A 27259-nucleotide genomic window follows, 5' to 3' on the forward strand; every position below is an offset into this window, starting at 1 on the left:
ACATACTAATGCACTCCACCTTCACATCTGTACATCAACAGTCTCTAAATCAGTGTATCAAATATTTATTCTTTGTTGCATATGTTCTACACACAGAGTGACTAGAGCGTTAGTTGTTTCTCCCTATGCCCTCTTATCGTCTATTCTTCGTTTTTCTAATTTACAAAAGTCTTGCCACACATTTTTTATTCAATGACACCATGTACAATCTGTTTTTATTTTCACATCTCCCAATTCTACATAACTGGACGGCTCCGTTGGTCACTTTTTTGCGACCATTGTGTCGCATAAAAAAACAAATTTTGGTTGATTTCTATTGAATGAAAGTAATAGGAATGTTTAAAGATCAGTCAGCAGGAGAAATAATTGACAAATTTGTAGGACTCAGATCAAAGTTGTATTCTTACAAAGTACACGGAAAAGATAAAAAATGTAAGGGAGTAAAGAAAAATGTTGTTAAAAAGTATATAACACATGAAGATTACAAAGATTGTTTATTAAGTAAGAGGAATCATATTAGGAAAATGAATGTAATAAGATCCCATTTGGAATGTATAGGTTGTTAACATATATTATTGAAGCTATCTGCAAAAAGATTAAGGTTTGTTAAATTTATAGCAATTTTTTGCTAAACTTAATGATTTTATGTCTGTTATTATTTATAATTTATTTATCTACCAAAAATTAAAGAAAAAAAATTAAAATTAAATAAAGCAATTTCTAAACTTAATGATGTTGAATAAATCAATAAATTTTGAAGTTTGGTTGTTCTAAAAAATTTTTCAGTTTTTTATATTTATATTTATGCTTAATCGAATTCATAAAAGTAAAAAGTTAAACATTATTTTCAGTTTTAATTTTTTTCAGTTGCTAAATCAACTTTTTCCATTAAAAATAAGCATTAAGCATCTTACTTGAGTAAACTAAATCTTCAATCAGTATTACTGATATAATTCACCAATCAATACATCATTATTTAGTGTTCTGTATATAAAAATCTACTATTTTTAAAATGTATTTGTGCAAAGCATTAAGCACTACAACACTTTCTCTTTTTTCATCTTTCCAATTTTATTTATAAAAAAATGTCAAAAATTATCACTCTTTAAAAAATAATATATATATATATATATATATATATATATATATATATATATATATATATATATACATTATATGTTGTTATTTCATTCTGATATTTTGTGTAGCTACAAGATTTTGAGTCATTAATGTGTTACAGTACTTAATAGTTTTACATTTTTAGAAAAGAAGTTTTTAATCAATAATTAACATAATTTTTTAATATTATCTTATTATTATAAAAATTGATGTTAATTGATATCTTTCAAATAATAATGTTTCATTACATTTTGATTGCAATTTTAATACATTTTAATGATGCTAATTTTTAAATGTAGGTTTGTGCTAGTATATGTTTAAAATGTTTTCTCTGTTTCGTTTGTCAAAATTACAATGATAATTTCACCTCTCACAATGTAAATTACATTTACGGCCCATGATATATTAATGCCAATGTTACCCAATATAGAGGGTAACATTGACATTTGCACGCCAACAATAAAGTCAATTATCTATCAATAATATTAACAATAATATTTTATCAGTTTATGGTAAACGCGTAAAAAAAATTTCGTATTAATATAACTTGGTTATATCAAGAAAAAAAATGTTTTCTAAAGATAATTTTAAATGTATGTTTTTTAATTTTTTGAATCGTTAAAATAATATCATCACGCATAAATCTGCGCAAAATTTTGGTGCTAATTTAATGAAGTTTTTTCATGAAGAAAAATATGTTAGCTAAAAATCCAATCCATTTTTGTTTGAAAAACAATGCATAGAGACATTTAGTTGTGACTTTATTTAAAGATGTCATATTCTGATGTAATATAAGCATGCTCAAATTACCCAGTGTTTTTCATTGAAGTTACCTAGTTTAAAGTCATAAAATAGTATTGGTTTTAATTGCTTTTTGAATAAAAACAAGGCTTAGTAAAAAATTTTAATATTTTAGCAATACTAAATATTTTTTTGTAGTTTAAATTAAAATTTGAATTTTTATTGTTCAAAGGTTTGAGTTAAAAAAATTAAAAAAATAGCGAATTTGTTTTTGTTTTTTTGCCGGAAAACATTGTTTCAACAAAAAGTAGCTTAAAAATGTTTTAATAAGTTTTGTTAATAACAAATCATTATATTCCAAAAATTAGTTCTAATTGTTAGGTTGATGTTTTTTTACTTAATTAACGTTATTTTTTTGAGCTAATTTAAAGTACTCATATACCAAGTGGTCTGGGTTATATGAGCACTTTTTTAACTTTTTTAAAACCTCTGTCTTTCTAAGAAAAAATTTCGGGTGCCCAAATATTTAAGTGGATCATGTGTCGGTCCCTAAAAATTGTTCAAATCGATAAAATTTTGCATATAGCATAATAATTTTTAGAAATATTCCAATTTTCGCTTAAGGTGCTCATATTACCCTAATCTACCCAATATCTATCTAAATCGTTCTACAAATGTTTAAATTCGTATAAGTTTATTGCACTTTTTTATGTATATTATTCGATTCTGGAGCGTATAAATTTGTAAATGTCTGGATCTCTAAAAGAGATCCGGACATTTACAAATCATCTATACTAATAAAAGGTCTTATAGATTATTTTCAATATTTTAAAAGTGATGAAATTAATAAAGTTTTTAGTTTAGGTTAAAGAAATGTGTGAACAAATGAACATAAAATTGATAAAAGAACGAAAAAAAAAATAAAGAAGAAAATGCCAGGGGAGTTTGCTAAAGATAAAACCAAAAACTTTGAGACAGTCAAAATTTCAGTACTTCATATTATAATAATGCAATTAAATGAAAGATTTGAAAGTCTTAAGAATATTTAAGAATTTAACTTTTTAACGGCCGCGGCCGTTAAAAAGTTAAATTCTTAAATATTCTTAAATATGCGGTCATATCCCGAAATTCTTAAATATTCTTAAATATGCGGTCATATCCCGAAATGCTTCAGCCGGCCGAAGCATTTGGGGATATCACCGCAGATCATTAAAAATTAGAAAAGCAAGTTGAATTGATATGCAAAAAATATACGGATATCGATGAAGAACAACCATTAACTGAAGTGAAAGGTTTCAAATACCAAATTGCAGCGATTAGTCAAGATAAAATATGCCATCTGGAACTGTTAAATATTTTAGAAGAATGGGAACTGCAAGAATTATACCCAAACACAGAAAAAATTTTAAGATTGTTTTTTACATTTCGAACAAATGTAGCTACGGGTGAAAGAGGTTTTAGCGAATTGAAATTATGTTTTTTTCCTGTATTTGTTTCCTTATTTTTTTGGTCATGCACATTTCGAAAAAAATTTCAACTTTGGATTAGGATAATTTACTTCAAATATGAACAATTAAAATGTTGCTTTTTCAAAAAATCTCTTTTACAGTTTCTACTGAGCTTGGATTGAGCACATTACATGATGGATTAAGTGCTTTAAATGCGGCTATTACATAAGTTATAAAGTTCAATTAGGAAAATGTTGTTCAAAAAACGATGAAAAATTACTTAGGTTTAATTATAAATATACAAAAAAAAATTGAAAATATACCAAAACGCAGAGATTCAGGTACAACAAATGATGGAAACACGGCACAAAAATTTCGAAACGTTTCTACGCAATTCTTTGTGTTTTATTGTTCAAACATCAAGTTAACGTTGATGAACTTGGAAAATATACCAAAGAAACAGTAGAGCTCTACGTTTCTCTATACTCATTGTACCCAATGCCTTATTGTACCTCATGCCTTAAATTGTACCTAAATTTCTAATTCATAGATCATAACGTCTTTATTTCAACATTCCTGAAGAAGCTCAGAAATGTCGAAATAAAGGCGTTAAAAATTATAGAGAACACTATACGAGAAAATATTCAAGAAAAGTCACAAATGAAGATGTTATGCGTAGATCATTGTGCAGTTTAAACCCACTTATTAGCTCTCTAAGAAGGAGTTCGATAAGTATTAAAAAACTTAACAAAGATTGTATTAAACTTTTTGTTGTAACTTTTTTTAGTTTTAAGTTTTGTATATTTTTATTCTAATTTCTGATAAAGTATCTAATGAATAAATGCTTCCTTGTTTATAAAAAGGGATCTAACACGTAGCAAACATTTTAAATAATTTATGCTTTGAATCTGGGAAAAACAGTCTAAAATCCCCAACGCACTATACGCCCTTTTCTATTAGGGTGTTTAGGGTGCCTGTATCTGTAAAAAAAAAAAAAAAAAAAAAGCAATTTTTCTTTTAAAAAAAAGATCTTTATGACTAGAATCACTGATAAAAATTTCAATCTGAAATCTTTAAAAATAAAGAAGTTATGATTTTTGTGTCCATTTAATATCAATCTTGACCCACTGTGGATCTGTTAGATTTAGTAAAAATTGCACTCCTCTACCCTACGTAATTTTTGAATGCCTATATAGAAAAATATGAAATATAGTTAAGAAATAAACTTAACAGAACAATTAGTTTTAAACCAATCAAAATTCGTAGAGTTACATCTCGGAAATGTTTTCAAATTTATAAAATTAGCTAGCTGATTGGTTAGAATCTGTATATTTTCAATGGAACTAATAAACACTAAATAATTTTTCTTATTTGGAAATAAAACATAAAATATACAAAAAATAGTAATTTTTTTCTGCTTAATATGATTAACTGTTTGAGAGTTAAGGGAGTCAAGAATTAAAAAAAAACTTTTTGAAAGAGGAGATAGAGCAAAGTGAGTTTTAATTTGACATGTACCAGACACAACAATGTATATTGTGGCCAAAATAGACCGCCAGGTTTTATGTTGTGTTACTCAAAAGAAACCTTTTTTATTCAAAAGTATTTGTAACAATAGAAAAGAGTTTTTTAAAAATCTGAACAATATTTATACATTAATATTTTCAATATTAATGTATAAGTATTATTTAGCAAACTGTCTTGTGTAAATGGAAAAAAGTTATTTAATACACCTTTACATCTCAGTTTTCTCAACTTACGCCTATAGCTCAGTGAGTGAAAGACTTTAAAATAGAAAAAGATTCTTGTTTAAGTCAAACTCTTGCGATTTAGTATAAGTAAGCATTTGTCAAATTGAAAAAATTTTTCCGATCTACCCAAGATTCTTATTGTATACGTTTTCTAAACTGTTTACAGTCAATGTAAAAGCTTCATTCTTAATATAAGCCTACTTGGAACAAATTTAAAATGTAGAAGAGTATACTCAACATCGAGAACGACTCTGTATCCACTTTTAATGGAAAAACTATTTAATTTAGCGTTAACTTTTACATGTTGCTCTAGAGCAGGATAAAAAATTATTTTTTTTTTGTTGGATTATGTATCATATAATATTTTGAAATGTTTTTGTTGTTTTAAACTTTGTTTAAATTATTCGAAATTTCATTAATATATTTTTTGGTAATAGGCATGCAAAATCCTTAAATGGGCTTAGGCCTCATAAATTTTATTCTTTACCCCATTTGTAACCCTTATCATTTTTTTCCGATTTTATCAACATTATTTTCTATTTTTATAGAATAAATACTCTTGAATAAAAAAAAATGTTTGTAGCGTGCATCTAAAATGCTTAAATGGGCTAACATCCCCTCAATTTTACCCGCTCGTCCTAATTATGATTCTTAGCACTTTTTTCGGATTTAAAAAAAAATCTTTTTTCTATTGTTACAAGATTAATACTCTTGAATAAAAAAGGTTTCATTTGAGTAACACGATAAAATCTAGCGGTCTCTTCAGCCGCTAGTGTATTATAATTCATAAATTAACAATCGAAATAAAAGATTTTGGCGCTTTATTGATTTCTTTAGGGTTACCTTGAACGTTTAGGGTTTTTCTTGAATGTTTAGGGTTATCTTGAATTTTTACAAAATCGGAGTTAAAACAAATAAGCACTCAGGGGTTGTTATCCGCGTCTCTTCGCTGAAATTTCATTACAACTTTTTTTAAGTAAAGAAATGTTAAAAACTTCATACCAAAATAAAACTAATACCAAAATAAAACATTTACGTCTAAAAAATTAAATAAGAACTTTTTTTTTACTGTTAATGTAGTTAAAAATTTTTTTTAGAATAACGATGTTGTTAAGTTTAAGGGAGTAATGTTGCCACAGATCGTGTTTACTCTTCTTATCAGTAATTTTTTTTAGAGAACAAAATTTATTTAAAAAAAAGCGAGAGGTGGCGTTATAAATAAAAAAAACTTCGAATGTGATGAAACACGTGAAACAAACAAACAAAAAACGTGACAATTTTACACCGCTAATTTCATTGGTTTACTGTCACATAGTAGTTAAAAATCACGTTTTATTTAATGATTCAAAGCATGCATGAAACATGTGTAGTTACAAAACTTTTTTTTTTTTTAAATCTTTGAACTTTAAAGGTGTGATGTCAAAAATAATAATTTGAAATACATTTTCATTTTTTCATTAAATGTGTTTAAGTGAATTTTACGAAACATGATTATGAACAAATATAATTTCCTTAAAGATGTAAGTTTTTAAAAAAAATTATATTTCTATATATATTTAAAAGTAAAAATTATATATTTATCTAGAAGTATCAATTTACTGTTAAAGCTATTAGTAAACTCTATGTTGTTGTTGGTTTATCATTGCATTTTAGAAATATAGTTTATTTTATTAATGCATTTTATCATTTAAAATCATTACTAAATATAAAGTCAAATTTTTTAAATAAGTTTCGACCAAATTCAAAATTATGTGGTATAAAAAAATAATTATTTCCCAAGGTCCAAAATATACAAAACTTATTTTTTAGTTTAATTTGTTTGTTTATTTGTTTATTAAAAGTAAAAATGTTTCTTTATAGTTGTTATTAGTTGATTTAACGAGGGTGTGAATCATTATTTTTCAGTTGCTTTGAATCCAAGATATTACATTTATCAGTTGTTTTACTGTTCCACACCCTCTGTCACACCTTTAAAAAAGAATGAAGTAAATTTATATTGTTTTTCTTAACCATATATAATTTGTTTTGAGCTTCTTTCTTGTGTATTGATTTTTCTTTCTTTATTTTTTTTTAATTATGTGAATCTTTTTTTATTGTGTTTTTTTGTTTATTGCTTTTTGAGGATTATTTTTTTTAGGATTATTTATTGTTGTTTGTTTTTAAATATACTTCAATTCATAAGAATTTTTTTCGTTTATTTTGTAATTTTAATAAGATCAACAATGAGATTTTTAAACTACATAAAGAAAACGTGATATAAATAGTCTTTGTTAAATACAATGGTTTAGTTCAATTATTTTGATATTAACTGAGGCTAGAAAAATCTTCTGAACTCAACATTCAACTTTCTACTTTTTTATATTAAAGCCAATGGAATTTTGAAAGAATATTGTTTCTTATTATATATTAATCCACAGATATAATATATTAATTAGGTATAATATGTTAATCAGATATTATACGTTAATTCACACCCCCAAGACACACCTTTGAAACAAACTGTGCATTTTGTAATTTTCTAAAGTAATTCATAGTTTTGTTTATTTTCTGTTTTATTCATATTTTTTTGTATAATGAAGTGACTCTTTTAAAAAATAAATTTAGCAAATTTTTAAATAATAATTTAGCCTTTAGAGCCTTTTTTTGGTGATAAACGCACTAATGATGTTGTACAATCATTACTTTCATTATGCGCTAGTCCAATTACAAAACAAACTTCAATTAAAACAAAAGTTATATCTCATACAACTGATTCATCAAATTTTATAAAATATACAAAAGATGAGGTCAGCAAACCATTGCACATAAACTATGAGCTTAATCAATTATCCAGCCTAAAATTCTCAAATGAACAAGCACCTTTTCGTCATTTAAAGGTATTTTTTTGCTTTAAAAATTTGATGAGCTTTACATATATATATATATATATATATATATATATATATATATATATATATATATATATATATATATATATATATATATATATATATATAATATATAGGGCTGCCATTGTCCTGATCTTTTCTCTGGAGAACGCGATAAAAGTTTTAATTTTAATTAGTTTAGCGCTGGACTCTCCTCCGTAAAAATCAGGACTATGGTAGCCCTATATATATATATATATATATATATATATATATATATATATATATATATATATATATATATATATATATATATATATATATATATATATAAAATATATATATATATATATATATATATATATATATATATATATATATATATATATATATATAACTATATATAACTTTATATATATACATATATATGTATATATATATTTATATATGTATGTACTTATACATATGTATATATATATTTATATATATACATATATGTGTATATATATATATATTTATATATGTATGTATGCATTTATATATGTACTTATACATATGTATATATATATTTATATATATACATATATGTGTATATATATATATTTATATATATATGTATGCATTTATATATGTACTTATACATATGTATATATATATTTATATATATACATATATATGTATATATATATATATTTATGTATGCATTTATATATGTACTTATACATATGTATAAGTATATTTATACATATGTATATATATGTATTTATTTATGTGTATATATATATATATATATATATATATACAGTATGCAAAAAAAATAATTGTACACTTCAAAAAAAATCATAATTTTAAAGATTGCTTTAAAAAAATAGTTGTCCGTTAAAATATTTAAAAGTTTTTTTTAGATATCCTATCGCGTATTGTTTTAAGAATTTATTTGTGTATGTGTGAATTCATTGCTTTTCAAACCTATTGAATTTTACACAATTGATCTAATGATGCATAAAATTGACTGCAAAAAAAATAATCGTACAGTTCAAAAATAATGTTGATTTGATCAAATTCTATAGAAATTAGTATCGAGTGGGGCCTCTTTTAGCCTTGGTGGCCTCATCTAGATGATTTGACATTGATTTGATCAAATTTTGGGTCTCTTCTGTTGTTATATTATCCCATGCCCTCATTATAGCTTCTTTCATGTTGTCTTTGCGTCTACATGCTCGTTTGCCAATTTTTCTATCCAAAATATACCACAAATTTTCTATTGGATTCAAGTCCGGATTTTGAGATTCCAAGAGCCATTCCAAAACACTGATGTTATTTGTGTCAAAGCATAACTTTATTTTCTAAATTGTTAAAGAGCATAATTTGATTGGAACCGTTGCTAGTGTGGCTGGTAGAGGACAAAAACGCAAGACCACTAGTGCAATTGATCAAAATATCATTGATGTCATCATGTGAAGAAAAATAGATTTGTTTTGGCAGCTAAATTAGCTTTAAAATTCAAGAAGATCATAACATCACAGTGACTTCTCAAACAATCAGAAATTGTATAAGAGAACAAGGATATAGAGGTAGAGTGGTTCAAAATAAACCTTTTTTATTTTCTAAATAAATAAAATGTCAATTGGAATTTGCATCAAAGTAATTAAAAATGCTGATATCATATTGGAAATAAATTTTGTGTTCAGATGAATCAAAATACAATCTTGTCTCATCGGATCGAGTCCAAAAAGTGTGTCGAAAAAAGGAGAAGCTTATAATTTGAGTTGTTTGAGAGGTAGTGTAATACATGGAGGAGAAAATGTGATGGTGTTGGGTGGTATGAGTTGAAAAGAAGTTGGGAAATTTACATTTATTGATAACAAAATGGATGCTTCAATGTATTGTGAAATCCTCAATGCTAACTTGCAACCATATACTTAAAAATTGAGAATGGGAAGCGATTTCATACTCCAGCAGGATAACAATCCAAAACACACCGCTAAGAAAACAAAGGTATACTTTGAAATAAATAACATCAATGTTTTGGAATGGCCATCTCAAAGTCTGGACTTAAATCCAATTGAAAATTTGTGGTATATTTTAGATAGAAAAATTGGCAAACGAACATATAGACGCAAAGACAACATGAAAGAAGCTATAATGAGGTCATGGGATAAAATAACAACAAAAGAGACCCAAAACTTGATCAACACAATGCCAAATCATCTAGATGAGACCACCAAGGCTAAAGGAGGCCCACTTGATACTAATTTCCATGGAACTTGATCAATTTGACATTATTTTTGAACTGTATGATTATTTTTTTGCAGTCATTTTTATGCATCATTAGATCAATTGTGTAAAATTCAATAGATTTAAAAAGCAATGAATTCACCAATATACAAATAAGTTCTTAAAACAATACTTGATAAGATATCTAAAATAAACTTTTAAAAATTTTAACAAAAAATTCATTTTTTTTAAGCAATTTTTAAAATTATGATTTTTTTTAAGTGTACGAATATTTTTTTTGCATACTGCAACTATATATATATATATATATATATATATATATATATATATATATATATATATATATATATATATATATATATATATATATATATATATATATATATATATACATACATACATACATACATACATACATACATACATACATACATATGTTTATGTATATATATATTTATATGCACACACACACACACATATATATATATATATATATATATATATATATATATATATATATATATATATATATATATATATATATATATATATATATATATATATATGTTTATATATGTTTATATATATATATATATATATATATATATATATATATATATATATATATATATATACACACACACGCACACACACATGCAGGGGTCTCTTCAAAATTTTTAAAATATTGTTAATAGAGTTGGTTAGGCTAAATGGATGTTTTGTTTATGACTTGTTAATGATTCTTTTATATATGTAGCATGCACTAATTTATGTCTTTGTCACCAGAATCATCTGTTAGACCCAAATCAGTTGCCTCCTCGTCACCTTTAGAGCAAGATAATAGGGATGATGGACAGGTGGTATAAATTGTATTAGCTCAAAATGATCACTTAGCTTTTCTCTTATGAGTTTTCTACCATTGGGGAACAAGGGCTCAAGTTAAACATTGATAGTGGTAGATGGCCGTCCACGATTTCACTTTGTTACGTCCAGCAACATGAATGTGTCACTTTCTAAATGTGTTTGCTTCATTTGAAATGAGCGTGGTGATCCTTTTTCCAATTTTATCCAACATGTCTTTAGCCATGAAACTTTTTCACCATTTGTTAATTTTTTTCTATTGGTTATCCCACTCTCCAATGATTTTGTACTGAGAAATTCATGGGTCTCCATTTTTCTTACAATAAATATTGGGGCCCTCTTCTTTGCATTTTTAATAAGATCTATCCAATAATCTGGAACAAAAATTTGGTCCTTCATTTTTTGGGCTTTTTCAATCACAGCAAAGTCTTGGTCGCAGGAGGAAAAACTATGCCCTGGTACAAAAAATTTCTGTTCAATGGTTTTCAGAAATAGAGATTTGTGCAAAGTATATTGTAACATAAGAGACATTTTTATATTACGATTTTGTCTACCACAACTATCGCTATACAATATTAAATGGGTCACAGTTTCTGGTATGTGTCAAAAAACATGCTCGAGGATACACGAACCTATCTCTTGAGTACCTCTGGATGCTTGTTCCTCACTCCATACATACATAAAACCTGTCTTTAAGTTTTCATCGTGGATTCCAAGATTGTAAGTCCACATTTGCCTTTTATAGTAGGCTATTCTTGTACTGAGCACTGGTGTCGGTAGAGTTTTTTGTAAGTCGAAAACTAATATCCTCTTGTTTGGATTTGTGCATTTAGTGTATCTTCTTTCATTTTTTCCTTTGCCTTTTCAGCCATCTCTTGATGAATAATAAGGTCTCTCCTAACAGTGTTCTTTTCTTCACCCTCTGAAAGACACCTAATTTTATTGTTAAATAGATCACATTTTTGACATGTATCTGATTGCGGATGGTGAAAATGTAAATTGAATTTTGTATTGAATATGCGTCGAAATACAAAAATTGAAAGTGGGGTGCAATCAGTTTCATTGCAATTGCAAACATATTTCTCGTACATTGTTGACATTCGTAAAGTTGGAGGCAAATAATTTCTGTACTGGTTGTCTTTTCTGCTATAGTGAGATTGGTATGTTGGAAATAAGCGAATAAATCTTTGAAGATATTCTGTGTCTTCATCACGACTTTTATTTTGTGGAGCTGATTTACCTCTGCGATCTTCGATAGGTGTACCATCTGTTTTTTTCCTTGCTAAAATATTTGTTATTGTCCCATCAGGAATCTGCAATGTGTCTTTGAAGTAAGTTTTGCAAATCTTTTTAACATTTCCACATTCATCAGTTAGTTTATAGGAACGACTATTTGCCCTACGGGAGTTATTTGATGCAGTATAGGACCTGTGTTTTTCTTTTACATCAACAGAACCCACCACAAAGGCATTTTTTAAATCCCAGATCATGGTGTAAAAGTTAGAAAAAACTTGATTACGGCGAACAACTGTTATTTTACTGCTGCACTCTAGATTGCAACCACAATCTTTGTTAATAAAAATCTTTGGTTCAACTACTTTGCCCTTTGATATAACATATCCCTTCCCTGTTGACCTTTTCTGTTTCAAAGTATTTCTTTTGTGTAGTTCTGGATGGGTAACTCACTTACGACTATGTCCATGACTATGGGTTTCTCCTTGTACTTCCTGGGAAAAGCTGTCGTCCTCTCCTACTTCTCCAACAAGGTTAACATTTGAATCTGCAATGAAAATGTTAGGTAAAAATTATTTTCTAACAAGAAAAGAATTCCTAACAAAACAAACTAAATGGCCCTAGCTAGTCTAATGCTAGGCCTAACACCAATGTAAACAATCAGTCCTAGGCCATATCAATAGGACTAAAAAATTCCTTTCATAAGCCTATTTAGTTTTAGACTAATTGTACATACCATTAACTCCTGTTAGTATAGATATAGGTCTTGCGTTTTTTTCAACATATTGATCCCCAATACTTGAAACTGAAATAAAATGGTTTTTGGGGTTAGGCACTTTTTCCACAACAAACTACATACTCAATGTAAAGTTTGCAGTGATTATCCGGAAAAATTTTTTTCTGCTGAGCCCTTTATATATGTATGTGCATATATATATATATTTATTTATATATATTTAAAAATTCTTTCTGCGAGTTTTATTATCTTTCTCATACATAGGGAAAGTAAAAGCCTGAAAAGATTTAAAAAAAGATAAAAAATTATTATGAAGCTTGTTGTGCATGGAAATTAAATTTCTTATAAGAGTAATCAATCATAGCAAAGGATGTTCAAACATAATCTTATGTGATTAAAGTAAAGTGATAGTGATAGTAAAGAAATAAAAAGTATTAAAATAGTAATCCAAGAAATAACTGTTAAATATGTTTGATAATATTAGCATAACGTAAAAATTCTTTACAACATGAACTAAATTGTCGCTATAGTTTCTGCTATGTGAACATCTGCTTCCCAACTTTCTAGTGTGATTGTAATAATTTCAAATAATTGTTTTGCCTTCTGGAGTGCGCTGAGTTATTTCAATTAGGGTCGAGCTTTTAATGACTTTTAAATTTACTGGTAAATTGGTAAAAAAAAAGCATAATTTACCAGTAAACAACGGTAAAATTAGTAAAAAATAAAAAAATCATATAAACTCATATCAAATTTTTTTTATTTCAAAATAAATATCTTTATAAGATTCATATCTTTTTTGATAATTGTTGTGTTGATAACAAATGAGTATTTGAATGATATTAAGTAAATCTTCATTTATTCTGGATTGAATTTTTGTCACAAATAATCCAGCAGCTAAACTCGCTCAGACTAAATATTTGTTGGAGAGACTCCAATGCATTGAATAAAAGTTCAAGATTCTCTTTCCAGTAGCTTCAGAGACCAACATTTCTTTTAAAATAGCTTTGAGTTTGTCTTTTGATGAATATTAATATTCATGTACATTTTAATTTTTCAAAGAAGTGCAACCAGTGTGATTAAAAAATGTTTTCAAATGTTCACTAAAAAATTAAAAGTTTTTTGACTGGTAACTGACTGAAATTGCTTGCTTGTGATTTTTTGGAAACTCTTAACCTTTTTTAAAAAATTGCAGATCGAATGAAAGAGCTGTTAACAATGGCATGTAAACTTAATCCATCTAGTGTTGTAAGTCTTGTAATCACTACTTTCAATTGGTTGCTCTGGGAAAAAATTCAAAGTCTTTGACTTTGTTACAACTTTTGTTGTCATTCTTTTCTGTTTTAGTATAGTAAAAATGATTAATTATTAATATATTTTACCAGTAAATCAGTAAAACAATCAATTTACCAGTAAATTTTCAGTACTGATTTATTTTCAGTAAAATCTCAACCTTTGTATTAATATCATAAAATTTTTCAAATATGTTAAATTGTTTTCTGATTCAAGTGGCATTTTCATATTTTTCAAAGTTAATACTTTCCTTACTTTGTTTTCAATTTTTAATATTTTTTCACTAATAGTGATGTCTTTAACATCACTATTTTTGAAGAAATCAATTAACAGACATGTTTTATTTTTTGCCAGGATGTAATACTTTGGTATTTTACGCTAAACAGCATTAAAAATGAGATTTTTTTCATAAATATCAAGCCTTCCCAGAAAGCGCGCGTTGTCACACGCCTTGTTCATCCACATTTACAGTAATTTTTTTACACTAATGACCACGGATTTGCATCTTTTAACTTAAAAAGCGTTTTAATAATTTGAGGCAAAAAGCTTAATTTATTTACTAAGAAAAAAAACAATTCTTAAATATGGAAACAAAATTGTAACGAAATATCAAGTTAATTTAAATAAGCTAAAAAATTTATTAATTAAAAAAAATATATATAAATTTTTATAAAATTTTTATTCTTTTTTTTTAAAGTCGTTGTTGAAAAAAACATCTTTAATAACGATTTAACAACAATTGAAAGTTTTGATATGCAATTTATTCACAATTTTTATCAGTCAAGAAACTAGGGGTGCACCGATGCATCAGCCTTGGCATCGGTAACCTTTGGCCGGTACTGATAGTTAAAAAAAATCAGTTTTTTTAATTTTGTGTTTCTATATTATATTTAAAAATTATATTTTTTAAATTATATTGTATAAAAATTATATTTTTTTAATTTTGTGTTTCTATATTGTATAAAAAGTATAGTATTTATATTTTTTTTTATACAATATAGAAACACAAAATTAAAAAACTGATTTTTTCAAACAATCGGCATCGGTTACCAAGACCGATGCCGAGGCTGATGCATTGGTGCACCCCTACAAGTAACTAATTTGCTATATACTCTAAAACTATAAGAAATTTTGATAATTTTTTTTCTTACGTTTATTTGTTTATTATGTTTGTTCGTTTTTACGTCTTTTTGCTTTTAAAAAAGTTTAGCTATATTCGACTTTTTTTCTCAATACTTATATAATAGGAAAATAAGAAAATAAATTGTTATTTATTTTAAAAAAATATTATTTGGTTTATAAATTTTGTTAATGACAATAAGTTGAATAAAAGAATAACATAGTTTCTTTAAAAAAATATATGTACCGCATGTAAGCATGTATGAAATTGTTTCTTTTATATTGCCCTATTTCCAATGTTAATACGAAATACTAGAGATAAAGAACATAACAATTGCTCTGTTGAAAAAATGTATTTAAAAACTTAAATAAAAGTTTTAAATAGGCTCCTAAAAATTTCGTTAAGAAAGTTAAGTAAATTAACAATGCACAAGCCCACAAAAATTTGCAGCATCGTTTCATTTTTTTACATGTAAAACTTATTTAAAAAAAAACAATTTTTTTTTACAAAAAATGCAATTAGTTTCCTCGCTTTCCTGTGCATTGATAAAAACAGTAAAGTTTAACTAAGACATTTGAAAAACGAATTTAAAAATTATCCGTGTTTCTAGCGCAATTTATAAAGTATTTCCTTTATATACTGACTGAAAAAATTGTCTATCAAAAAATGTTTTTATTTTTGTTATATTCTTATCTACTTTTTCCTCGACTTGTATCAATTATGGCAGTGGAAAATAACAAATGCTCTAAAAATAAGAAAACAAAAACAGTAAGTATTTAGGTATATCATTTTTTTGCCAACAATTTTTTTTTTTTAATTAATAAATTTTTTTTAGCTTATTTTATTTAGATTTTCTATTTCGTATAGTCTGTGTTTCCTTCGGTTCTTTTCTTCGAGTATTGCTGATTTATTCTCTAGTTTCTTATAGCTTTATTTTGCCGTGAATTCTTAAAACACTTAATATATAAAAATGTGGTCAAGTTGTCTAAAAAAATTACTTTAAGCGTGGGCGTACAAGGCGTGCAACCGCACGCGCTTCCAGGGAAGACTTGAAATATAGTAGAAGGTGCTCCATTTAATTTCTTTTATTAGATTATATTTGCCAGTAAATTTCATTATAAGTCAAACAAATGTTTTGAAATGATGTTTTTCCAAAAATGAGCACCATTTCAAAAAAAAAAAAAAAACTATTTAAAAAGCACAGAGAGAGGATTTCAAATATTTTTAAAATCCACATAATAAAGTCCTAATAAACAGATGGAATTTCAAAAAACCCTGAAAATTTCTAAAAAATATGAAAAAAAACAAAGTCCAAAGAACAAATTAGTTATATTTATAGTTATCATAAAAGTAAATTAGGTACTTAATAAGCTAATAATTAACTTATATTAATGGAAATCTAACCTTTTACACTGCATTATTTTGTCTACGTAAAAAAATCATATATTCTATTTAAAATGGAATTCATTGAGTAATTTTATATCTTGGTTTTTAAAATAAAAATTTGTTAGTTTTGACAAAAAATTTTACATGACGCTCCTATTGCGAACTGGTATATCATATGCATACCCTTTTTGGCATCCCTAGTGGCAGAAACAACTTTTACTGCTTAACTTACTTAAAACTTACTACTAACCTCTTTTCATTATTCAATCTTTTTTTATTTGTCTCATTTAATAATTTTTTTGTCCCATTTAATTTGTAGTTCTCAATGAATGGGACAACAGCCCTGGTATACATACAGGGTTGATACAGGGTTGATTTTTTTGTTTTAGTATATCATAGTGCAAGATTTAATGGTTACTAAGCAATTTTTTTTATCAGCAATATTACAAAAAAATTGCTGATAAAAAAAATTAACTAATGCTTAGTTTTTTTTCTAGCAATATTTCAAGATTTTATTACTCGCTGACTTTTTAAAAAATAAAATATAATTGTTATTTGCAAAACTATTAATATATATTCAAGAAATAAGACAAAATCTTTTTTATTTATTTAGTTATAGACAAAACATGATTATCAAATGTGGAGAAAAGCAACAAATATATATTAAGAAAAAAATTTTACATTAAGGAAAAACAAAGCTATATAATCATTCAATAATATTATTAGATAATAACATTTTTTCATTCAACATTTGAGTTAATTGTACAAACTATTTTGCTGTAATTTAGTAAATTCTGGTTATTCAAAAAAAATTAATTCCCTACTAATTTAAAAAGTTTCGCACAACTTAAGCATCAATATTTCTAGTTTTTTTTTTTTGTCGATGATATTAATAGTAAAGGCAATCCAATAGTGAATAGTATTGGATGAAAAAACAGTTTTCTTTATATATTTAAGCTACTGTATTTATCTAATAGAGGTAAAAATTGTTCTGTTTGTGATTCAATATGGAAAAGAAAATTAGAAAGCATGCTTTACAAGATAAACAACAATCTCTTTTATGATGAAATCACTGAGCCAATGGTAAGGTTGAATCTTTGTAAAACAATCTAGTGTGTATTTTGTTATGCGAATACACTCTGTAACCACTGGAGTAGATAAAGTACTATGGACTCAATTTATAAAAAGTTACTTAATATCTTTACTTCAAAAATGAAAAACAATCAGGGGCAATATTTTCTTAAATATAGTCAAAGTTGTTAATTAAATCTTCCAATAAAAACAGTCTAATTTGATTTGGCTGAAATATTTTTTGGTTGGTAATTTTCTTTAAGATAAGATTTTACAAGGCGCTTTTGTTTTTTTAATAAAATAAATAAAAGCGTTGATTCGTATTAGTTCTCTTATACTATTTTTCTTCAAAATCTTTGATGCTTACAAAAAGTATTAGTGTTCAATCTTTTCTATTAACAAATTTAATTGGATTTTTTTTTTAAACTCTTTATTTTTTTAAAACACTTCTGTTGATACTTTACCAATATAATTTGAATGGCAAATCACAATGCAATATTTGTTAAATATTTGTTCTTTGAAATTCCACTGTTGCTTTCTTAAAAATTCCTAAAGAAAAAACTTATTTTTTTCTTTAAAATTCAAAATATCTGGCTGTATAAGTAAAGTAAGCCATTTGAGAAGGAAAATGTTTTTTTTAATTTCAAATAGCTTTTCAAACAATGTTTTAAAAAGTATATTTTTTGTTGATCCTTGTTAAAATTTGGGCTGCTTTTAAAATAAAATTTCATTTTATTTTAATGTTTAAAACTGCTATTAAATAAAGTTTTATTTTATTTTTAACAGTTTAAACGTTATTAAAAATAATAACGTTTAAAATTAATAAAAATTCATTTTATTTAAGTAATGTTTACTCAATGTTACTAAAAAAGGAAAAACATCTGTTAAGCAAAAGATCGTATGAAGTTCAGAATCTCTACCCTTAGTTTTATATATTCACCAATTTTTATTAAAATCTGTTGGTTACATATTAAATTTACTCATGGAGGATATGGTGAAACGATTTTCATAGCAAAAAAAAAAAATAAAAAAAAATTGAAATATTCCTGAGCTCACCAATGTTTTTCTATTGGTTACAACAAGAAAGTAAAATATTTTTGAATTTAGATGAGTTGTTGAGGTTCCTCTAGGACCCAACAATTTTTATGGATCTTACCATTTGTGAAAATTATTATTTTAAAACTGTCAACCTGGGATTCCAAAGAAGAGTTAGATGCTGATTTTGAAAATATTATTAATTTTTATTAAAAATTAAAATTATTAATATAACAATTTTTCGCTAAAACCCCCTATTTTCAAATAATTTGTGAAAACGATAACCCATGATAACATAGTTTTAGAAAAAAAAAATTCATTTATATTAGTCAGAAATGTTGGTTCCTTGAGAAACCTCGAGAACTTATCTAAAAGCAAAAAAAAATAAAGGTTATTTTACTAAAAGACAACGATTCGAAACTCAGGCATATTTAATTTCAAAAATTTTTCAAATCGCTCCACCCTATTGAGATACTTTAAATTGCTAATACATCATTTAAAACGCGAATTACATAGAGAATGTAACAATAAATTGTGCTTTTGTTAAGACTATTATAATTAAACAACGGAAAATCAAAAAAAAAACAAACAAACTTTCGTCTTGAGGAAATCGTCAAATCGTTTTCTTTTGCTAAAAAAAGCTGAGGTCGTCCATAATGACGTCATTTAGAACTTAAATACTAACTAGAAGTAGAAGTTTATTGTCTCTCTTCCGCGGAGATTTTGATTGAACATAAAGCGCTATAATGCTTTAAAATCTCTGCTCACAAGAGCCAACATTCTCCTACTTCTAGCCATTAGTTAAACTTAGCGTGACTTCCCTTATGGATGACCCCTAACTCTCCAAGAAATTTTATTATAATTGCTTTTTTTTGTTTACTCTCTTAAACAACTAAGAAAACTTAAATACTTCCTCTAGTTTTTTTAGCAAAAAAAACATCGACTAAAGGAAGAAAATTACTGAAATATAACCGTTAAAAAAATCACGACAGTCGAAAATTATGAAAATATTACAGAAATTCTTTCTTAAGAATATCTATTTAAAAATATGACTTCTCCGTTTAATTTTGATGGTATTTTTTCTTGGGTTTCAGATGAGTATTACAGATTTATATTAATGACGTTTTTGAATTCATTAATTTATATATATATATATATATATATATATATATATATATATATATATATATATATATATATATATATATATATATATATATATATATGTATGTATGTATATATATATGTATGTATATAAAATTAAGTTGATTTGATTGTATCTCGTAAAAACAGTTTATACAAATACCCGATTAAAAACTGCATTGTTTTCATAATTTTATTTTGTAAATATATTCAACCAAGATAAATAGCAAGATAATTTTATAATTTATGCTAAGTTTACAGTCACATAAATTATAATAATTGATTATAATTAATCCTTATATCAACAGTAATAAAGTTTAATATATGACAGACTAAAATACGTTTTTACTGTGGTGGATGAGAATCGTTTTAAAATTTTAACTTTTAACCGTTGTAAAAAAAAATCATGAAAGTCGAAGAGTATGATCAACATATTACAGAAATTCTTTCTAAAGAAGTTCCATTTGAAAATATGACTTCTCCGTTTAATTTTGATGATATTTTATCGTGGGTTTCAGATGAACATTACGATGTAGATGTAAATTAGTGACGTTTTTAAATTTATTAAGTTACATTATATTTAGTTTTTGTTTAGCTATGTCACAAATAAGAAATAATTTTTTTGTTATTATAGAAATCACTTAGCGATGTTCAATTGACTAACGAGTCTTCTAGCTCATCAAATTACACACTCGACAGAAGTTACTCGCCTGAAAGGAGTTACTCAACTAGTTCGATCGATACGACACCAGATGACCCATTTTCACTTTCAACGAGCGATGTATTAATTGAAAATTTAGATATAGAAAGAATAAAACATTATAAAAGTATACAAAAATTTTCTTCGATAAAAAGTCTATCGGATATTCCCGACTTAAATAATTTAGATACACCTGCAATTCTGATACTTTATCCTGAAAAATACACGTCCAACAATGGAACGAAAGAGCTTGTAAAATCGCCTTATGAATTGCTACAAAGCGCCAGATCGATACCGGTAATATGTGTTTCAAAAACTAGTGAGTCTGACCAATCACGAGAAAGAATTCATGTTTGTCCATTTGAAAATTGCAATAAAACATACTTTAAAAACTCACACTTAAAAACGCACATTCGTACTCACACAGGTAAGTTTTGTTATAATTTAAAAAACAATTGCAAAAAAAATGGCACAAAATTATAATGTATAATGTATAAAAGACACTATTTCTTTTTTAGAAAAAACGCTATTTTATTTAAAGGATAAAAATATTTCTATAAGCGTGGGAAGTCATTTCTCTGATTTATTTGTTTTTTAATAATAATTATTTGTTTGCTTTGATATTGGTTTGAGTGGTTTGAGTATATAAAAAAATTTTAATTCGAATTTTTGAAAAAAAAAAAAAAATGATTTTGTTATATTTGTGTATTTTTTTTAGGTGAAAAACCATTTAAATGCACCTGGCAAAATTGTGATCGTACTTTTGCTAGGTCGGATGAGTTAGCACGTCACAAACGCTCTCATACTGGCGAAAGAAAATTTAAATGTACACTCTGTTCTAGAATGTTTATGAGATCAGATCATTTGACAAAACATGTTAAACGTCACATGACAACAAAAAAAGTACCCGGTTGGCAAAAGGAGATAAATAAACTGAATGAAATGTCTTCAATCACATTTCAGTATCCAATGATTATATCAGAACAAACATTGGCTCGTAATCAAGCAAAAGTTTGATTAGCAAATTTTTAAGCTACCATCTTTAGTACTTCTTCTTTATTAGTTTATTTTTTTGAGTGTATATATCTTACTTCAAATTTTAAAATATATTGTTGATTTTAAACTGTTTTTTAGTTTGATAATCTGCTAAAATTCTCTTTAATTAGACTTGTTATTCAAGATTAAATTTGTTAACAGTTGTGAAAAATAAGTAATCTAAATATTTAACGAGATCATTTACATCAATTATCTTATCTTTTATGTTAAAGAGAAATTATATGCATACATATATTATATTATTGTACGAGAGCGTGTAATTATGTGCGTGTTACTATAATTACTATAACTAACGACGTTTTAAACTTTTTCACACTTCATTTAAGCTATTTCAAGTTTCGTGACGTCGCTACGCTAAAACGCACGATAGTGACAATTATCACGATAGTAAAATTATGGAAACAAATTCATTTTGTTATAAAATTATTTGCTTAATTTAACATATTATATTATAGTCTTTTCAGAAAATAGTCAATAATATGCAATACCAGAAAATAGGAGAAATGTTGGACACCCTTTTACTTTTACTAAAATATTTAAAATACCTGTGATTCCAATAAGCAGAAAGTATTTATATATACAAAAAAACATAATTTAAATTAATAAGAAAACAAAAAAGTATATAAATAGTAAAAAAAAAAAAAGGGATAAATAATCGTCTTATGTTCACAAATCTTGTAATAATATATGCGGAACTTCAACATCCGCTTGATTTTACAAAACAGTATTTTTACTGATCGACAATACCTAGACTATTTTCTTACATATTTCGATATCAAGGCAAAGGAGATACAGACAATTTTTTTAAAGTTTTATCTTTCTATCCATGCAATTAATAGGTGACACTCCAAACGCTTTAATATACTCCACAAATCTTCCTTCTGGATTCAATTTCGAGCGCGTTATACTCAATTCTAGAACAAATTGAGCATAACGCGCTCGTTGGAATGTTGTAAATCCAATAGGAAATTATCTTAGCTGATCATTTTTAAAACAAATTAATGCACTTTCCTTACATTTAACGCTTCATCATACACAGTTGTGATTTGTATTATTTTATATAAAATAATTTTTAATCCGAATATCCCGTTTTTTAACTTACTAATAATGTCTATGAGCTTTTCTTTGTTTAAACGTGTTTGCGCGCCAGTCTGTTTTGTATACTCGGATTTAAGAAATAAGCTTCGAAATGTTTATATATGTATAAGGAAAAAAAATACGCGAATTGCTTAAAATAGCTTGATCAAGTATGCAAATAAAAAAAAAGTTGTTATTTTATAAAAACGAACTGAAAAATTTTAGCAAATCTTTTATGCGAAGCACAAATTGAAACGAGAATATATTTCGCAAAACCGATAATTAAAAAGCTTCCAACAGACTCTTAAGCACCTTCGCTAATCACTAATGACGTCATGAAGTTTTGATTTATTTTCACTGATAACAAAACCTTGACATAAATTAAATACCTCGACATGAGTTGTTTTCTAAAACTGAATAAATTATATAAGTTAATTTTTACAAAAAAAAAAGTTTTATTCCTAAAGAATTAGCTCAAAGATTGATAAAATTATATGTTTTACTGTGAGATTACTGTGAGTTTTCATATTATAGCCTTTAATTTTTAATTTTTTTTAAATCTTACGACAGTATTACATTAAAAAGAGCGTAAAAAATACATAAAAATCAATTAAAACCTTAAATCATTTTGAAAATTATAAAACTTGTCAACTCACATGGCGATGTAAGTCACAGGAAATATACTACGTCATATTAAAAAAACTAGTTATGGTTTGTTGTCCTGGAAGAAGATTAAGTTTCTTTGAAACGTTTGACAATTTTCTTGAATTCTTCCGTTTTAAAAGTCTTGACGGTTCTTTTGTTAATTCACAAGTTTCATTTAAAACGTTTTTCGATAGTTGATTACTAACTTCCTTCAATGGGCTTTTTAGACAGCGTATAATGCAAACAAAAGGAGAGGGAGACTCTATATCATTATTTTTAGACAACTTTTCTGAAAAATCCGTTTGCAACTCAACTAAAGGTCTTGCACACGAATTTTCTTTGTTTTGCTACAAACAAATAACATAAACTTAAAATAATATAAAATCAGTAAACAAAGAACTAAATTATTAAATGAAAACAATTAAAATACCACGTAAAAATCTACTTAAAAAAAAAAAAAGTCGCATTGCTCTGGTCTGCGCACTTGCAAATGATTATTTAAAAAAAAAAACGAGGGCCGACAGTTTTTAAGAAATGTATAAACGTAAATGAAGCTTTATTTACTCACTGATTACATTCAATAAAACTTAACATAGTAAATAAATCTCGTGCTTATGAATGTAAATCTGGCTATGATCCTGATCCTGCTTGAAAAGCTACCATTCTTCTCCTACTAACAGCGATATTTGTAGAAAATGGCTCAGAAAAATTAAAATAGAAAACTTTTCCAACAAAAAACAGTAACAGTTGCTCTTTACACTTTACCAACGGACTTTAAATGTCCAGACTCTGATTCTAACAGAAGTCGCAAGCCAACCAGTTTTAAAAAAAAATTTAGAAAGTAAGGTACTAAAACCTGAAGCTGTACCGTTAATATTTCTAATCTTTGCGCCAAACTATTTATACAATCTATATAAGAAAAATATCTATATCTATATCTATATATCTATTTATATTTAAGGACTAAGACTTCTTTTATAAATATATATACCTATATAAAAAAAAAAATTATATAATCTTTACGCCAAACTAACATCACACTAACGTAAATACGATATTAAAAATTTTAAAGGAGCTTTTACCTAATTATTACGTTTCAATACATATAATTTAATACTATTTCTTGCACTCCTATAGTTCCATATAAAATCTGCATTCCTATAGCTCTATGTAAAATTGTACAAATTAGCAGTGGTTAAACGGACAAGTTAACTCTGAAGATATTTGATTTATGATAAATATATAAATTTAATAACCTTGGAATCAATAAGTTAGTGTAGTGTCGTGAGTATCAGTAAATACGTGAAAGCAGAATTGCGGGAAAAAATCGTGGAATATATTGCTTTTATTCTTGTAATATTTTATGTTTTATTATTGTATCTATTTGTATTATATATATTTTATGCTTTATTATTATATCTATTATTGTAGCATAATAACAATTATATAATTATTATTCAATAACCATATAATTATAGACTATTTTTTCATCGATGATATAGGCGTAGCGGTAATTAACTTAAATTATTAACAATTAAATTAGGCTTAAATAGAAATAGCCGCAGCGAAGTGCACATACATCAGCTGAGGATTTATCCTAGGCTAGGCACTAATTTTTTAAAATTAAAAATTCTGCTCCCTAACAAAATTAGACCCCCTTCCCCTCTGTAATCATCGCAAAATCATTAACCCTCCACCCTCCTATCGCATTGAGGTAATTTGTGGACGACACCTTTGCATAGATATAGGTGATTTGTTATATAATAGAAAACTGTAAAAACTAAATTTATTTCAACTATTAATACAAAACCCTCCAAAAATGGCTTTAGCGATTGTGAATTGATCGTGACAATCGTGACTTCCAGACCCATAGGGTATTAGCGTAAAAAACAGTGCGCAGACTAGGTATATAGGCGAGTATGTAAATTATACAAGAACTGAAAATTATTAATCATTTTTAACAAAAAAATTGCGTGAAATATTATATAATGTTATAATTGTGTTTTAGGGCAAAACTTGTAACAAAAGATGCTTTAATAAATGAACATCGAAAACATTTTCGGTGTTTATTAAAGTATAACATCGAAATATAATTTCAAAACTTGAAAATAAATAATAATTCAAAACATAGTTTGGTCATGGATATATAATCCCCCGTTCAAAAAACATGTATAATAATAATAATAATAATAATAATAATAATAATAATAATAACAATAACAACAATAACAACAACAATAATAATATAATGACATTTCTTAGTAACGCCATCGTTTTTGTTACGCCCATATGTTAAATTATATATTAAAAAATGTATAAATGAACTTAAAAAAAAGTGTATTATTGCACTACTGTAAAGTAGTGATACTTGTACCAAAACTTTATAATTAAGTAACTATCAGGCGCTCAGCAAGCTTTTTTTGGTGTCTAGATTTCAAGCATATACTAAATTCTGAAATTGTGTATATTCAGGAGTTTCAACCGTTGTTTTAACCTATTAACTAAACTGTACATATATGTGGATATGACAAGTAGATATCGTTATATCGTTTCTTCTCATGTTGTTATTTTAGCACATTTAAAATATTTTAAGTAAAGATTTAAAATAGCAAAAACAACAACAACAACAACAAAAAATATATATTTTACAGGATTCTAATTAGACACGCTACTTAAAGCGTAATTATTTGCATATTATACTTAACGTAAAAACGGTATACATCGCGTAGCTTATCGTTTTAAACAGTTCAAGATCTCCGTTAACGTAGTTCTTAATGAACTCAGGGGAATTTAATTAGCAACAAGATAATGCTTAAAATAAAATAGTCAACTCACGCAATTCACATTTCAACACGCAATTGTCGTTAATTATTACAAAACTTATATTTTTATTTTTCGTATTATTCTTTTTTAATATCGTATCAATTTGATAGAATATTAATTTTCATATCAATTTGATAGAAATTAGAAGAATATCGTATCGATTTGATTCAATATTAAGTAGAAAGTGTGTAAAATATTTCTTTACAATAACAATAAAATTTTAGCACAATATTGTTACTTAACAATAGGAGCAAAATTAGAATTACGATAAGAGGGCATCCATAAAGCACGTACGGAGTAAAACCACCGATTTAGGACCCCCTACTCCCTTTTACGCAACTGTATGTCTTTAACAACCCCTTTCCCCGCTGCACCTATGCATCATTTATTCTGCACCTATGCATCATTTATTACAAAATCAAACTCCTCCTCAACGCATAATCTTTTTAAAACATTAAAAACAAAAAACAGTTAATTCGACATTATCTGTTACATAATATAATATTGATTTTTTAAACTCGTGAAATTCTAAGTTTTTTTTTAAATAAATTTTTTTTCTTTCTCAAATCTCTTAATTACAGCATTTGCGATCTCAGTTATATTATTAGTTATAGTAGTCAGTTAAAATTAAATTATATTCTTCATTTTCGCTGAAGCTTTTTTTAGACTCAGTTTTAAAACAAATGGGTTTATTACACATTTAATATTCGAACACGATCATGTAAGTGATGATCTAGTATACAAGATATCCGGTCTTGATTTAATATTGGTGATGGAACTGGTGTAACTATAAACACTCACTGCCAAAGGAGAGAAGACAAAAAAAAAGAGGCCTAAGGGCGGCTGAATAAAAAAATCAATTGCTTAAACTCATCGTTTTTGGAGTAATTGCTCAGCTTTACGTATATAAAAATTTGAC

At 26.2% G+C, this 27259-nt stretch overlaps 2 protein-coding genes across 7 annotated transcripts in view; one reads left to right on the forward strand and one right to left on the reverse strand.

The window, feature by feature from the left end:
- LOC100203494 (Krueppel-like factor 9) overlaps window positions 1-21862 on the forward strand; it is a 23827-nt gene extending 1965 nt beyond the window's left edge. The window contains exons 3-6 of one of the 5 annotated variants that reach the window (XM_065812742.1): window positions 6965-7044; window positions 7687-7935; window positions 20674-21166; window positions 21458-21862. In XM_065812742.1, the coding sequence (XP_065668814.1) occupies window positions 6965-7044; window positions 7687-7935; window positions 20674-21166; window positions 21458-21756 (1121 nt within the window). In that variant the 3' untranslated portion in view covers window positions 21757-21862. Of the gene's footprint in view, window positions 1-6426; window positions 6580-6964; window positions 7045-7686; window positions 7936-16020; window positions 16173-20350; window positions 20578-20673; window positions 21167-21457 lie in introns of those variants that run through there. The other 4 variants (XM_065812743.1, XM_065812747.1, XM_065812745.1 and 1 more) reach the window with 4 other exon arrangements.
- Window positions 21863-23208: 1346 nt separating this feature from the next.
- The window catches only part of LOC101239788 (PCNA-interacting partner), a 54084-nt gene continuing 50033 nt past the window's right edge, over window positions 23209-27259 (reverse strand). Inside the window, exon 12 of one of the 2 annotated variants that reach the window (XM_065812748.1) lies at window positions 23209-23864. In XM_065812748.1, the coding sequence (XP_065668820.1) occupies window positions 23556-23864 (309 nt within the window). In that variant the 3' untranslated portion in view covers window positions 23209-23555. The remainder of the gene's footprint in view (window positions 23865-27259) is intronic. The other variant, XR_010642320.1, reaches the window with a different exon arrangement.

The sequence above is a fragment of the Hydra vulgaris genome, chromosome 12 (genome assembly GCF_038396675.1).
Source record: "Hydra vulgaris chromosome 12, alternate assembly HydraT2T_AEP".
In the NCBI taxonomy this organism is placed as follows: Eukaryota; Metazoa; Cnidaria; class Hydrozoa; order Anthoathecata; family Hydridae; genus Hydra; species Hydra vulgaris.